A 15,393-nucleotide genomic window follows, 5' to 3' on the forward strand; every position below is an offset into this window, starting at 1 on the left:
GTAAACACCCATTTCTTAAAGGTACTTTCACTACAGATATTTATAATACATACCCATTTATAAACACCCATTTATTAAAGGCACTCTCACATGACAAAAATAAATCCCCTGGGTCTACTCGAGGAAGCATGGGCTAGGCCACCAATCGTCTATGATCCAATAGTTAGTAAATAGATTAAACAAGACGAAGGAAACATTGGGAAGACCAAATGCAGACTGGATGACCGCTTTGTGGAACACCTCCATTGCGTCCGCAAGCGTGGTCCGACCTTCCTGTCGCCCGTCATTTTGATTCTCCGCCTTCCTCGCACTCTGACCTTCCTGCCTGCTGTAGAGTTCCAGTGAAGCTCACACAAGCGCGGGAGACCGACAACTCCATCTTCCGATTCGACACATCGCAGCCTCCTGTGTAATGTTCTTTGATTATGCTGATGTTGAACCTTGACCTGGTAGTGTTAACAAAAGAACATTTGACTTTGTTTTACAACAAAACTATTTATTACTAACACTACTCTAAAGGATTACTATGATGTCTTAAGATTAATACAGTTGGAAATAATGGTCTAACACTAACTTACACTAAGGTACGATAGAGCTACTCCAATATGTGACTGCTATCAACTCCTTACTAACACCTCGTCCGGGAACACATGCGTCCCGGGCCATGTGCCTGCATACTTGCACCACCTGCTGGTCGGATGCTAGAGCTACAACAGTAAAACTTGTAATACACATACAGATGATGAAGATCTACTCATATTATACACAGATGATTGTCTACCTATCATCGCATCCTGAGCTCGCCATTGAGTGCAACAATTTTAGGTCAGAAGCCTCTGCCCCCATTTTTGTTTTGCTGACTTTCTTTCTCTCCCACCTTTCCTGTTTCCATTACTTTGGGATTGGATGGCATCTGTTCGGGATCCAGCCATTCGCACCTCCACGAGACACATCCTTTATTTATTTGCTCGCCGCATAACCTTTTTCACCATTTACTCTCTCCCTTGCTCTCCACCCTCCCCACAGACTTCTCCTTTTGGTCATTTTCTTCCCCCAACCCCATGGTTCACTTACAAAACCTGTCGCATTTCTAATGTTTCCCAGTTATGACGAAGGGCCGTCGACCTGAAACGTTAACTCTTGTTTCTCTCTCCGCAGATGCTGTCAGGTCTGCTGAGTATTTCCAGCATTTCCTATTTTCATTGTGGATTAAATGGTGGTTTAACGGCATCGCTGTCTGGGGCAGGCTGCTGTGTGTATTTGCTGCCCATCCTCACGACGTTCCGGCAGCGGCCAAACTTCAGGAATACTTTGCGGTCTCCTGAGATCCCGCAATGCTCGTTATTGATTTTTCTTTGAATGATAACACCACAGAACCATGAAACTTCTTTCCTACTTTCTCGAGTGGCTGGTGATGTTGTTAAGTTGCTTTGTTTAGAGTGCAAGGTAGTTGAGAATTCGCAAAACCTTCATGACAACCCAGTCGCCAGGTCTTTTATAACAAATTTCCTTGGTTTAGTCTTTGCCCTAATGAGCCTCTTTTGTTTGTGTGTGTCAGGCGTTGTGGGAGAAGGTGCTGAAGGAGGAAGGTACCCCTCTGCACAAGTACTACAGCAGCTGGAAGAAACTGAGGGAAAAGGAGCTGACGCTGGAGATCACTGGCAAGGAGAGGGTATGTTGAAGTTCTTTTTTTTTTATAAATGTTTTTATTCAGTTTTCATATTTTATATTGAACAAATTACAAATTGTTAGGAGAGAAAAAGAACAACAAAAAAAAAAAAAAAAAAAAACAAAAAAAGAAAAAAAACAACAAACAAACACGCAAAAATTAACATACATATTTACAGGTAAGCATCTTCGTAGTAGTAACTGCGCCCGCCCCCCCCCCCCCCCCCCCCCCCCCAACATGTTTATTTAGTTTGGTTTTGGGCCTTAGCTAGCCATCGAACCCCCGTACCGAACCTGTAGCCCCTCCCGCTACCTTCCCCCGACTATTCTTCCTCTTGTACATTGGCCACAAATAGGTCCCGGAACAGTTGCATGAATGGCTCCCACGTTCTGTGGAAGCCGTCGTCCGACCCTCGGATGGCAAATTTGATTTTCTCCATTTGGAGAGATTCCGAGAGGTCGGACAGCCAATCCGCAGCTCTGGGCGGTGCTGCTGACCGCCAGCCAAACAGGATTCTACGGCGGGCGATCAGGGAGGCAAAGGCAAGGGCGTCCGCCCTCCTCCCCAGGAATAGATCTGGCTGTTCTGAAACCCCGAAGACCGCCACTATCGGGCATGGCTCCACCCTCACTCCCACCACTTTGGACATAACCTCGAAGAAGGCTGTCCAGTACTCCACGAGTCTGGGGCAAGACCAGAACATGTGGGCGTGGTTGGCCGGGCCTCTTTGGCACCGTTCACATCTGTCTTCCACCTCCGGGAAGAACCTACTCATACGGGTTCTTGTTAAGTGGGCTCTATGTACCACTTTTAGTTGCGTCAGGCTGAGCCTTGCGCACGTGGAGGTGGAGTTGACCCTATGCAGTGCTTCGCTCCAGAGTCCCCACCCTATCTCCATCCCCAGGTCGTCCTCCCATTTCCTTCTTGTTGCGTCCAGTACGGTGTCGTCCCTATCTACCAGTCGGTCATACATGTCACTACAGTTCCCTTTCTCTAGGATACTTGCGTCCAGTAGGTCTTCCAGTAGTGTCTGTCGTGGCGGTTGTGGGTACGTCCTTGTCTCCTTTCGTAGGAAGTTTTTGAGCTGCAGGTACCGTAGCTCGTTCCCCCCAGCTAGCTGAAACTTCTCTGTCAGTTCGTCCAGTGTTGCGATCCTGTCGTCCGTGTATAGGTCCCTGACTGTCAGTGTCCCCCCGTCCTGCCTCCACCTTTTGAAGGTGGCGTCAGTCAGTGCTGGTGTGAACCTATGGTTGTTGCAGATGGGAGCCCTGTTCGACATTTTGGTCAGGCCAAGTTGCTGCCGCAGTTGGTTCCAGGATTGGAGGGTGGCTGTCACCACTGGGCTGCTGGAGTGTTTTTTGGGTGGGGATGGGAGTGCTGCCGTGGCGAGGGCCCGGAGGGAGGTTCCCATGCAGGAGGCCTCCTCCGCACGCACCCACTCAGCCTCTGGCTCCTGGATCCATCCCCTTACTCGCTCGGCTGTTGCTGCCCAGTGGTAGAATTGTAGATTCGGGAGGGCTAGCCCTCCCCTGGTTTTTGTTTTTTGTAAGACCTTCTTTGGGATCCTAGCATTTTTACCCCCCCATACGAACGCCATGATGAGTTTGTCCAGCGCTTTGAAAAAGGCCTTGGGGATGTAGATCGGAATGGATCTAAACAGGAAGAGGAACCTGGGCAGTACGTTCATTTTGATCGTCTGAACTCTCCCCGCGAGGGAGAGCGGGAGTGTGTTCCATCTTTGCAGGTCCTTTTTAACTTCCTCCGTCAGGCTGGTGAGGTTCCATTTGTGGATCCCTTTCCAGTCATGGGCTATTTGGATCCCCAGGTAGCGGAATTTATGTCGGGCTTGATTGAACGGCAGCCCCTTTAGTGCTGCCCCCCCCCCCCCTTGCGGGTGTACTGGGAAGATCTCACTTTTGCTCATGTTGAGTTTGTAGCCCGAGAAGGCTCCAAACTCTTTCAGGAGCGCGATGATTCCGTCCATGCTGCTTTGTGGGTCCGAGATATAGAGGAGCAGATCATCCGCATAGAGTGAGACTCTGTGCTCTCTACCTCCCCTTCGGATCCCCCTCCAATTTTTATGTTGAAGTTCTTGACAAGCTTGCATGTCATAGCCCTGTTGGAGAAACCATCAGAACTTTTAATTAATGATTTATATAAAGCATAGAACCATAGACTCCCTGCAGTGTGGTAGGAGGCCATTCAGCCCATCAGGTCTGCACCTCCAATGAAGTACAGGTCTGCACCACCCTCTGAAAGAGCACCCACCTAGGCCCGGTCCCCCACCCCGTCTCCGCAACCCCATAACCCCACCTTATCTGCACCTCTTTAGACAGTGGGAGGAACCGGAGCACCCGGAGGAAACCCACGCAGACACGGGGAGAACGTGCGGGCTCCGCACAGACAGTGAGCCAAGCCGGGAATCGAACCGTGCTGGCGCTGTGGGGGCAACAGTGCTAACCACTGTGCTACCGTACCACCCCATTAGCATTCGATAAAAAATAAAATCTGGAATTAAAAGTATCATGATGGCCATTGTCGATTGCTGTAAAAACCCATCTGGTTCATTAATCAGGGAAGGAAATCTGCCGTCCTTACCCGGTCTGGCCTACATGTGACTCCAGACCCACAGCAATGTGGTTGACTCTTAATTGCCCTCTGGGATGGGCAATAAATGTTGGCCCAGCCATGCCTACATCCCATGAACGAATAAAAAGAAAACATCCATGGCTTTCAGGAGAGTGCGAATGGAGAATAAAATATTTTTAACAAAGGCTGCATTAAATCTGAGCCGTGACAGCTTTGGCTTAACCAAATTAAAGATCCACAGTAAAGGATATTCAGTTTCTGCGCCGAATTGAATGAGAAGAGTTTAAGATACACAGCGGCCACCCATGGACCACTAGGTTTTATTGGTCAGAACATTGAATACAGGAGTTGGGACGTCTTGTTGAAGTTGTATAAGACATTGGTAAGGCCACACATGGAATACTGTGTTCAGTTCTGGTCACCCTATTATAGAAAGGATATTGTTAAACTGGAAAGAGTGCAGAGAAGATTTACTAGGATGTTACCAGGACTTGATGGTCTGAGTTCTAAGGAGAGGCTGGATAGACTGAAACCTTTTCCCCTGGAGCGTCGGAGGCTTAGGGGTGATCTTATAGAGGTCTATAAAATAATGCGGTGCATAGATAAGGCAACATCTTTTCCCAAAGGTAAAGTGTCTAAAACTAGAGGACATAGGTTTAAGGTGAGAGGGGAGAGATATAAAAGGGTCCAGAGGGGCAATATTTTCACACGCAGGGTGGTGATTGTCTGGAACGAGCTGCCAGAGGCAGTAGTAGAGGCGGGTACAATTTTGTCTTTTAAAAAGTATTTAGACAGTTATATGGGAAAGCTGGGTATAGCGAGATATGGGCCAAATGCAGGCAATTGGGACTAGTTTAGTGATAGAAACTGGGCAGCATGGACAAGCTGGGCCGAAGGGCCTGTTTGCGTGCTGTAAACATCTATCACTCTGACTCATGGGAGAAAATATTTGTGGTTGTACAACTGTCAGGTATTTACACAAATCCTACTGATCTTCAGGGAAGTTATTGTTCTTTTAAATAATTTTTATTCAAATTTTCACAAAATATCAATAACAAAATACATAAAGAAGAGAAGAAACAAACCCCCACCCCCATATATACAAAAAATAAATAAATTAATACCCATCATCAACATTGAACAAATATGCACGCCCCTTCAAAACAAAACGTCCGCCCACATCCCCTCCTCGATCTCCTCGCCCAGCTCCTCCTCCCACTTACCCTTCAGCTCCTCCACCGAGGCCTCGTCCTCCTCCTGCATCACCTGGTACGTTGCCGAGATCCTCCCCCCACCAACCCACACCCCTGAGAGCACCCTGTCCTGGACCCCACGCGGTGACAGCAGAGGGAACCCCGCCACCTGCCGCCTGACAAACGCCCTTACCTGCATATACCTGAAGGTGTTCCCCGGGGGGAGCCCGAACTTCTCCTCCAGCTCACCGAGGCTCGCGAACTTCCCATCCACAAACAGGTCCCCCATCCTCCTAACACCTGCCCTGTGCCAACTCAGGAACCCGCCGTCAATTCTCCCCTGGAACGAACCGGTGGTTCCCCCTTATCGGGGACCACATCTCCATTGTGCCGCCTCCATTGCCCCCAAATTTTGAGGGTAGCTGCCACCATCGGGCTCCTGGTATACCTCGTTGGCGGCAACGGCGCCGTCACCAGCGCCTCCAGGTTCATGCCCACACAGGACGCCATCTCCAGCCTCTTCCATGCTGCCCCCCCCCCCCCCCCCCCCTTCAGTGAAGTTATTGTTAAGCGCCCAAACAATCGAGTCGTAGATCTCAGCCACTTATAAATGTCAACTCTTGGACAATGGCTGTAATTGTGGGCCGTCCTACACCTGGCCCAGGGAGGACCCGGCATATTGAGATCAGTCTTATTTTTGTTAAATAGAACCATCGACGAGACTTTTAGAAAGCAAAATGGTAAAACGGTAGCGTCAAAGTTGGAAGTCGGTGTAGTTAGCCTCCTTACTTTGAAGACGTTTTTACGTCTCCAGTGTGCGAGCCGGTAATCCATCAAACATTAGTCTTTCCGGGGTTTGTTGGTTTCACTGTCTCATATAACTGAGCTGAGCCAATCTTTCCAAGCGTATTTAATTGACAGAATTCCGTGTTCCTTTTCATTATCTGGGCTAGATAGTTCGGAAAGGAGGTGACTGTTTTAAAGGGAGGAAAAATGTGTCCAGAAGCACCCCATATTGGGCTTCATTCCCCTCGCTAGAACGTAGCAAATTACTGATTTTGTTTTGTGTGTTCCATCTATTTTTATTTTGCATGTCTAAAGATGTGTGCAGGTTTGGTGGATCGGCTGTGCTAAATCTGCCCCTGGTGTCCAAAGAAGGTTAAGTGGGGTTACTGGATTACGGGGGTGGGGTGGAGGCGTAGGCTTGAATAGGGTGCTCTTTCCAAGTGCAGACTCGATGGGCTGAATGGCCTCCTACTTCTGCTCTGTAAATTCTATGTTTCGAGTTTGCCCCTGCCTGATTGGTGCCAGAGAGACAGAGTTTGGGATTGGTCAGGTTACTTCAGGGATCTACTCTCTTTCTCCTCTCTCTCTCTCTCTCTCTCTCTCTCTCTCTCTTTCCCCCCCCCCCCCCTCAAAAAAAGCAAATGAATCTTAAAGGAATGTCACATTGAAGAATGCCTTCGTTTATCTCCACTCACTTGTGTCTCTGCGCAGATAGGGAAAGGTGTTTGATGCGACCCTGCTCGTTCGGTGTTTTAAGTCGGTGCACGTAAAGCGGACTTTGTAGTAAATGCTTATTTCATATTTCTTACTCTCGCCTTTTCTCCTGACCAGCTGGAAGAGCTGAATTTCCCCGAGATCAAACGCAGGAAGGTGCAGGAGAGCAAAGAGAAAGACAAGAAAGAGTTCAGGGATCTCTTTGAGTCTGACAGTGGCTCTGATGATGAAAGCAGCGGGCTTAAATCTAAAGGTATGTTTTGAAAGCAGAACACAGGTGGGGGGAGGTGGGAGGGATGATGCAAGTTTTAATTTTTTAATCCCCCCCAACCCCCCAAAATCTTAACTCTAATCTCAGGGACTGAAATTGTTGGCACAGATGGTTTGTGTGTATGTGTAAATATAGACTGCCACTCTGGTGCCCCGCAGGGGTGAAGCACTCCTGGCTGGGCATCAATAGCTACCACTCTCGAGCGTATTAAAGCCCTGAGACATGAGCCGGTCCTTCGCTGGTTCAGTGACTTGGTGGCCCCCGAAACACACAACTTGGTCTAAACTTTCCAAATGCGCAAAGACCAATGACCAGGGAAGACCCATCAATGAACTGACTAGGGAAGAAGATAGAAGAAGGCTGTATTAATCAATTTAGAATAATAATGTTTATTATTGTCACACAAGTAGGCTTACTTTAACACCGCAATGAAGTTACTGTGAAAATCCCCTAGTCGCCGCACTCCGGCGCCTGTTCGGGTACACAGAGGGAGAATTCAGAATGTCCAATTCACCTAACAGCACGCTTTCAGGACTTGTGGGAGGAAACCGGAGCACCCGGAGGAAACCCACGCACACACGGGGAGAACGTGCAGATTCCGCACAGACAGTAACCCAAGCCGGGAATCGAACCCCGGACCCTGGCGCTGTGAAGCGACAGTGCTAACCACTGTGCTACCGTGCCGCCCATAGTCAAATTGTGTTTAGAGAGCGCAGCTGCTCAAGAGGATGTGCGGCTCTGACCAGGCTCAGAAACTGTGCAGCGTTCTGGTCTCCATATCATCAACAGTTTACAGAGGTGCTGAGGGAGATGCACGGAGACATTTATTAGGATGATATCAGAACTCCACTGTCCGTGTGGAGTTTGCACGTTCTCCCCGTGTCTGCATGGGCCTCACCCCCACAACCCAAAACGATGTGCAGGTTAGGTGGATTGGCCACGCTAAATTGCCCCTTAATTGGGAGAAAAAAATAATTGGGCACTCTAAATTTATTTTTTAAAGAAAGGATGATATCAGAATTCAGCAGTTATGTCTGACATGAAAGATTGGACGAGCTCGGGGCTCTTTTCTCTGGAAAAGGACAAGGTTTAGGGTGACCTGATAGAGGGGTCTTTATGATTAGGTAACGAGAGACATGGTTCCGCGTGAGGACAAGAGCAGAAATTGAGGTTTTTAAGAATTGGGTTCGGGCAGTGGCCCCGTTGGCGACTCTCTCAGCTCCTGAGCCAAGAAGTAATGGGTTCAAGTGCCCGCTGGTGAGCAGAAAAACCACAAAGCTGGAGAAGTGCAGGGCTGTATTCCCCGGTGTCCTGGCCAATATTGATCTCTCAATCAACATCACAAAGACACATTACCTGGTCGTTATCACATTGCTGTTTAGTGCAAATTGCTTGCCACGTTAGGATGGTGACTAGGCTGAAAAATATTCATTGGCTGCAAGTTCCAGTTGAGAAACTTGAGCACAAAAGTAAAGGTGGTCGCACCAGTGCCGCAGTGAAGGAGCAGTGGCGATTGTTGCCCGTTCTGGGTGAGTGTGCTTAACACTCAATTTGGCTCTGTTTCATTCCTTAGCTGTGGAGTCGCCAGGTATCGTTAAGATACCGCCACAAGTTTCAAGTTCAAATCAATAACTCCACACACCAGTTAGTAAGTTCAAACAAGACACGTTTATTATATTACAGTTATCTACTAATCATGCATATAAAACTATAAGACTAGGCTAATCCTACCACTAATAGGCCAAATACTTATCTGGATAAGGGGACTGCCGGATCAGGGAACAATGGCCTCTAGCTTTGTCCTGGGTCCGCAGGCTTCTAGTAGTTATGGGCTAAAGGGGGTCAGGAGTGTCTACTCTCGTAGCGTGCGTTGTATGACACTTACGTGATGGCGGCCACTGTCCAGACCTCTCCTCCTCACGGTTCTTCTGCTGCAACGGTGTTCTGCTGGGATGGCTGGCTGGTCAAGGAGAAGCTGGCAGAGAGAGAAAGTTGGGGTCGCAGTCTCTGTCTTATACCTCTCTCAGGGTCTCGCGCCCACCTGGGCGGACCCTCTATACACTCGCAATCGATTGATTTTAATTCCCCAATAACGGGGCAGTTCCTCGATCACTGGGCGGTTCTTGGGACTTATTGTTTTGGACTTCTTTTGGCGCCGAGAAGTCTGGCCTTCCATTCAATGTATCGATTTGAGTTAACTTGTTTCCATTGTACCTGGGAATCGCCCGGTATCGCCTCATTAGTATGCTAACTTGTTTTCTTTCACAGTGCTGTCTGGTTTCTGCAGCAGTCAGAATACGCAAGCGCTTTTGCAAGCTGCTTGTTTTTGCAACATGTCCATTTTGCAACATGTCCATTTGCCCTGCATTCCTTGTGATCTTCCATTTTGTGTTGGGCAGTGGCCACCCCAGGTGGCTACAACATGTCTTCATTTGGACATAAAAGATCCTGTGGCACTGTTTCGAAGAAGGGCCGAGGGCAATATCCCTGGTGCAATATCAACCAATATTATGAAACACAGTTTATCTAGTGGCCATCACATTGCTGTTTGTAGGAGCTTGCTGTGCACAAATTGTATACGTTACAACATTGACTACACTTCCAGAGTACCACCCTGGCCCTTCGTGACATCCTGTGGCTGTGAGCGGTGCAATATAAATGCAAACCGTGTCTCGATCGTCACTAATACATCCGATAGGGAATTCGGGAGAAACTTCTTGACCCAAAAGTAAAACCTACCACCGCAGGCAAGAGTTGAAGTGACTAGCATCGATGGAAGCTTTATAACAGGAGGGAGGGAGAAATAGAAGACAAAATGAAGTAGGATAAAAGGAGGCTCGGGTGGAGTATGAACACAGGCATGGGTGTGATGGGTTGAATGGCCTTTTTCAGCTCTTCAATACTTTTTGATAACGTTGCTAGTGGTTGACTGTCAGGAATGCCCAGAATCTGCAATACTTACATTAGCATTTTAAAAATGCTGGAAGGTTAACAATATTACATTTTTTCTGAACATTCAGTTCACATTAAATCTGTCAGGATGCAGCAGTATTTTCAATTTCTCACCTCATTAATATGAATTAAGCATGGAGGCCATTAATCCGACAGTGGGGGTATTCTGACCAACAACTTATTTTCAAACCCGTGGAAATTTATCTGCCCAGAGCATTTGAACCAACAGCGACAATAAATATCTCTGATGTTCTTCTCTTAACTCCCTGCTTGGTGTCACCGCTCCCCTTCTGGAAAGCCTTGGGTTGCTGCTAAGCAACTATTGATAACCGAGCACATCTACTGCATCTCTGCTGTTGGAGAGAATATAATCCTATTCACTCCTTCGTCAGTCTGCATGGAATAAAAAGATAACAACAAAATAGCTAGTGGCTTCGTGGAGCGACGGTGCGCTACAATGAGTGAGACAAACTGTTTCCGTCCGTGAGGATCGTGTAGAAATGAAGTTAGTTATTCTCAATCCAATTTCCTCTTGGGTGTGAACCACGGCGCAAAGCATCCCATAATTGGATGCTAAAATTGGAATGGTCGTTCACTGGAATGGTTGATGTGGGAGTTGGGATTTTTATTTTATTCATTCATGGGATGTGAGCGTCGCTGGCTGGGCCTGTATTAATGCACATCCCTAATTGCCCTTGAATTTAGTGGTTTGCATAGCATTTAAAAAGGCATTGAAAGTCAACCATATTGCTGTGCATCTGGAGTCGCTTGTAGGTCAGACCAGGTAAGGATGGCAGATTTCTTTCTCTTAAGGGACATTAGTAAAAATCGACAATGGTTTCGTGGTCATCGTGGTAGACGTTTAATCCCAGATTTTTATTGAATTCAAATTTCACCATCTGCAGTGGCGGGATTTGAACCCAGTCCCCGGACCATTACCCCAAGTCTCTGGATTACTCTTCTCGGACAAAGTCCGGTGACGATACCACTGCGCCACCCACCTCCCCACTTGAACAAGTCAGAATTTGAAAGGTTAGGATAATGCACATTGGAGCAAAGTGGAGGGAGCGTTTCTTTGCATCAAACTCGTGCCATCCTTGGATTGGGAATGTTTTATGCATCTCTCGTTCCAACATAAACCAGCATTGTAATTTAACCAGCTCCTGTGACCAAAATGGCAACACTTTGTTTCCGATTACTTTGTTGTGATTAACTTGCGGTGATGACCTTTAATTTTCATCCTTACCCGAATCTGCAACGATATTTGGGAGTAACCTTGAAGAGCGTTTTTGCTTACACGTGACCATTTAATCCCATTTAGATGCCCACAAGAACGCGCGCTTTGATTTCGAGTTATAGGCCGGGTGGGAGCTTTGCATCTCACTGCAGACACATCAAAAATAGTTGAGAAGATCATGGCAGGATTTAGTGGAGACTGGCAGGAGGTACACCGTCTCCCTCGTGTCTTGACTAGACTAGAAAATCAGATTGTTCAATCAGTGTCGTTCAGCTGCTGGATTTCCTTTTCCAAGATTGCCTGCCTGTCGTGTAGCTGTCTTACCCCCACTCTCTTCTGCAGATGGGCCTTTGCCCAAGAAGAGAATAAGTTCGTTCCTGACCCCGCTCGTCATTAATCATCTGGCTACTGTGGGTTCGGCCAGAGTTTAGCTTGAGGTTTTGAGCCTTGCTTGATTTTTAAAATGGTGAAATGTATAATGTGCGCTGGCTGAACCAAATTGTTGCAAAAGAGGACTGGGATTTCAGGAACCTTGTGTAGTGTCTAGTCTGCAAAAGGGTGAAGGAGGTTCTGCTACCAAGTACGTGCTGCACTCCAGTCAATTGCTCAAGTGCTCCACTGATTACAAGGTAGCGGAAAAAAGAGGCCTGCGCAGGTGAGCAAAGCACTCGTTGTTTGATAATGATCAGACAGGGCACTCAGCTCACTGCCTGTGCCTGCATTTACTGAATTACACACAGACACACACCATGAATTTACGTGGGCCGCAGTTGCTGCTTCTGCCTGTGGCCTCCGCAGAGATCAGTTCAGTAGCGCCAAGGGGACTGGTGAGCAGGAGTGTCTCGCCTCTTGTTGCCATGGTAAGCGAGGTGTCCTTAGCAACGGGGGTTGGAGGAGATTAAATAGCAGCACTTTGGCCTGGAGAATTTACTGGAAGTGCTTTTTATTCTTGCAGAGTCCAGATGTTTCAACCAGCGCTTGTTTATATTTTCACCAATCCATTTACTAATTCCAGTTTCTGTCCAGGGGATTAGGCCGATGGGGGGGGGGGGGATATTTATTTAGTTGTTATCAGTGCGCGATATGAGAAGTACTGCTAATCAAAGGTGGATTCTTGAGTGAATGGTTGATTCTGCGGCCAATTGAAGTCCACCCTTCCAATTAGGGTGGATGAAGGTCATATTATTTGACCCCACTCATTAGGTGTCCACCCTAACGTGACCTCCCCCGGTATCTACTTCAGATCTGTGCCATTTTAATAGTAATTGGAGTCTTTGCTGGTGGTGCTGCAGCTGAGGGAACCGTGTGATGCTTTGAGGGCTGGCCACAGTTAAAGAAGGCAGTTAAGGATTGTGACACTTTTCACTGCGGGCTCATCAAAAATTAATCTCCAATTGATTTCTGGGAATGGTGTCCTGTATAATTAATTGAAGGGGTGGGGGGGGGTCCGCTGACAGGGGGAGTTGGGGGAGGAGGGGGGGAGGGGGGGTCCACTGGTTGGGGGAGGAGGGGGGGGTGTCTGCTGGCAGGGGGGATTTTGGGGGGGGGGGGGGGGGGTGGCAGGGGGAGTTAAGTCGAGAAGGGTGCATTTTTTAAAATTTCACTAACTCTTCCTAAATGGCGAGCAGAAGGGACAATGTCAAAAATATATTATCTATGATATGGACGACAGTGTCGCAAGTAGCTGTCACTTTTTTTTAAAAAAGACTCTCCTCGTGTCGCACGAGAGTAGTTCACAGGGTCAGTCTTGGCAACAAAATTCTGGTTCACAATTTGCATGAAATCTTGTTAGAAATTTGGGAGTGGCCCCATTGCCCAGTGCTGCCAGCTGATAACGTGTGATCACCTCTGGCCACTGAATTTAATTTGAGCCTCGTGATAAATAGAGCTCAAATCATTGTGACGTTTTTATTTAGCAGGTAGAATCAATCTCGGAGCCGGATTTGGATTTTACAGCTTTATTTACACTGGGTTGAAGCATTGGGTGAGGCTGGCTTAGCTTCGAATCAGTGCTGTGCAAATCAAGTTATCATTCTGGTCCAGCAATTCCTCAGCCTTGTCGTGACCTGGCTCCCTGTCCTGATTGTTGCCATGGGAACAGAGGCAGAACTGGCTGTGCCTGCCGCAGTAGCCTGATGCCAGGCCGCCTTTGCACCATTGTGTCCCCCCCCCCTCCCTCCCCTCCAGGGACAGGAGCTCGTAGGTTCGAGTTTCCACCTGGAGAGACCCGAGCACCAAACGTGAGGCAGACGCTCCAGGGCAGTGCCGAGGGAGTGCCGCACGGCCGAAGTTGCGGCCTTGTGGATGAGGTGCGAAACTGAGGCCACCTTCTCTGGCGGCTCTGATCACGTGGCACTATTTCAAAGAAGGGCTCGGAGGGCATTCCCGGTGCCCTGGCCAATAATTAGCCCTCAACTAACATCACAAAACAAAATGTCTGGTGGGCATTCTATTGCTGTCTGTGGGAGCTTGCTGCGTATAAATTGGCTGCTGTGTTTCCAGTACAACCAAAGGCAAATAACTTCAAGAATAATTTATTGGTTGTAAAGTGCTTCAGGACAGTCATGGGCACAGTGGTTAGCACTACTGCCTCACGCCGCCAGGGACCCGGTTTCAATTCCGCCCTTGTGTGACTGTGTGGAGTCTGCACGGCTCCCCGTGTCTGCGTGGGTTTCGTCCGGGTGCTCCGGTTTCCTCCCACAGTCCAATAGGTGGTTTGGCCATGATAAACTGCCCCTTAGTGTCCAAGGATGTGTAGGTTAGGTGGGTGACAGGGGAAGTGGGTCTCGGTAGTGCTCCTTCGGAAGTCCAGTGCAGACCCGATGGACTGAATGGCCTCCTTCTGCCCTGTAGGGATTCTCTGAAGCCTTTCTAAGTGTGGCAAAGCAGCTGGGCATTATTGCTCCGCATTTAGTGTCAATACAGCCTAATTGACTTTGTACAGCAGATTGAAGGCTGCAGAAAGATGAAATAGGCAACGTACAGGGTAAAGAAAGATAAGAACGAGGCTTGTAACAATGGTAATGAGTTTTCAAAAGGAGGATTAAGAGGATTAAATCTATTTAATGGCTGTTTGCATAATAATTGATTCCTTAGGGCTAATCCTGGGTCTAGCGACAAAGGGGGAGGGCTCGGTTTGTGGGTGGAGTGGTTGCTACGCCCTTAAATCCTTTTTATCTGGTTTTCTTAAAAATAACATTGAATGGCTGTTCAGTGAAGTGAAACAGGTAACCAATTGGGTCATCAGATTTGCTAGTTAATGGGTTTGACTTTGGGACAAGCCCCCTGTTTGGTGCTGCCATCAGGGGTGAATGAGTGTTTTCTGGGAGCAGAATATTTATAAGCTTTTTCAGACTTGCGCACTTAATCGCCGGCCATATTATTGCGGTAGAGTGGGTAGCACTGCTGCCTCACAGCACCAAGGACCAGGTTCGATTCTGACCACGGCTTACTCTGTATAGAGTTTACACGTTCCCGCCGTGTCTGCATGGGTTTCCTCCAGGCGCTCCGGGTTTCTCCCACAGTCCAAAGATGCACAGGTTAGGTGGATTGGCCATGCTAAATTGCCCCTCAGTGTCCAAAAAGGTTAGATGGGGTTATGGGGCCTAGGTTGGGTCCTGACGGAGTCTCTGGTCGTGAGTGTATTCGCGGACATCTTCAACCTGTCCCTACTCCGTTCCGAGGTACCCACCTGCTTCAAGAAGACCACCATCATACCGGTGCCAAAGAAGAACCAGGCAACTTTCCCCAATGACTACCATCCGGTGGCCTTGGCATTGATTGTGATGAAGTGCTTCAAGAGATTGGTCATGAGACACATCAACGCCATACTTGCAGCCTGCCTTGATCCACTGCAATTCGCATACCACCACAGCCAGTCCACAGCAGACGCCATCTCCCTGGACCTACACTCATCCCTGGAGCATCTCAACAACAAGTGCTCCTACATCAGAATCCTATTCAACGACTACAGCTCCGTTTT

General features: G+C 48.1%; 1 protein-coding gene across 2 annotated transcripts in view; it reads left to right on the top strand.

Annotated features, from left to right (window-relative positions):
- noc2l (NOC2-like nucleolar associated transcriptional repressor) overlaps positions 1-15,393 on the top strand; it is a 185,613-nt gene that overhangs the window by 144,953 nt on the left and 25,267 nt on the right. Inside the window, exons 16-17 of one of the 2 annotated variants that reach the window (XM_038821980.1) lie at positions 1,559-1,672; positions 7,069-7,204. In XM_038821980.1, coding sequence (XP_038677908.1) covers positions 1,559-1,672; positions 7,069-7,204 — 250 coding nt within the window. The remainder of the gene's footprint in view (positions 1-1,558; positions 1,673-7,068; positions 7,205-15,393) is intronic. The other variant, XM_038821981.1, reaches the window with a different exon arrangement.

The sequence above is a fragment of the Scyliorhinus canicula genome, chromosome 16, assembly GCF_902713615.1.
Source record: "Scyliorhinus canicula chromosome 16, sScyCan1.1, whole genome shotgun sequence".
Classification (NCBI taxonomy): domain Eukaryota; kingdom Metazoa; phylum Chordata; class Chondrichthyes; order Carcharhiniformes; family Scyliorhinidae; genus Scyliorhinus; species Scyliorhinus canicula.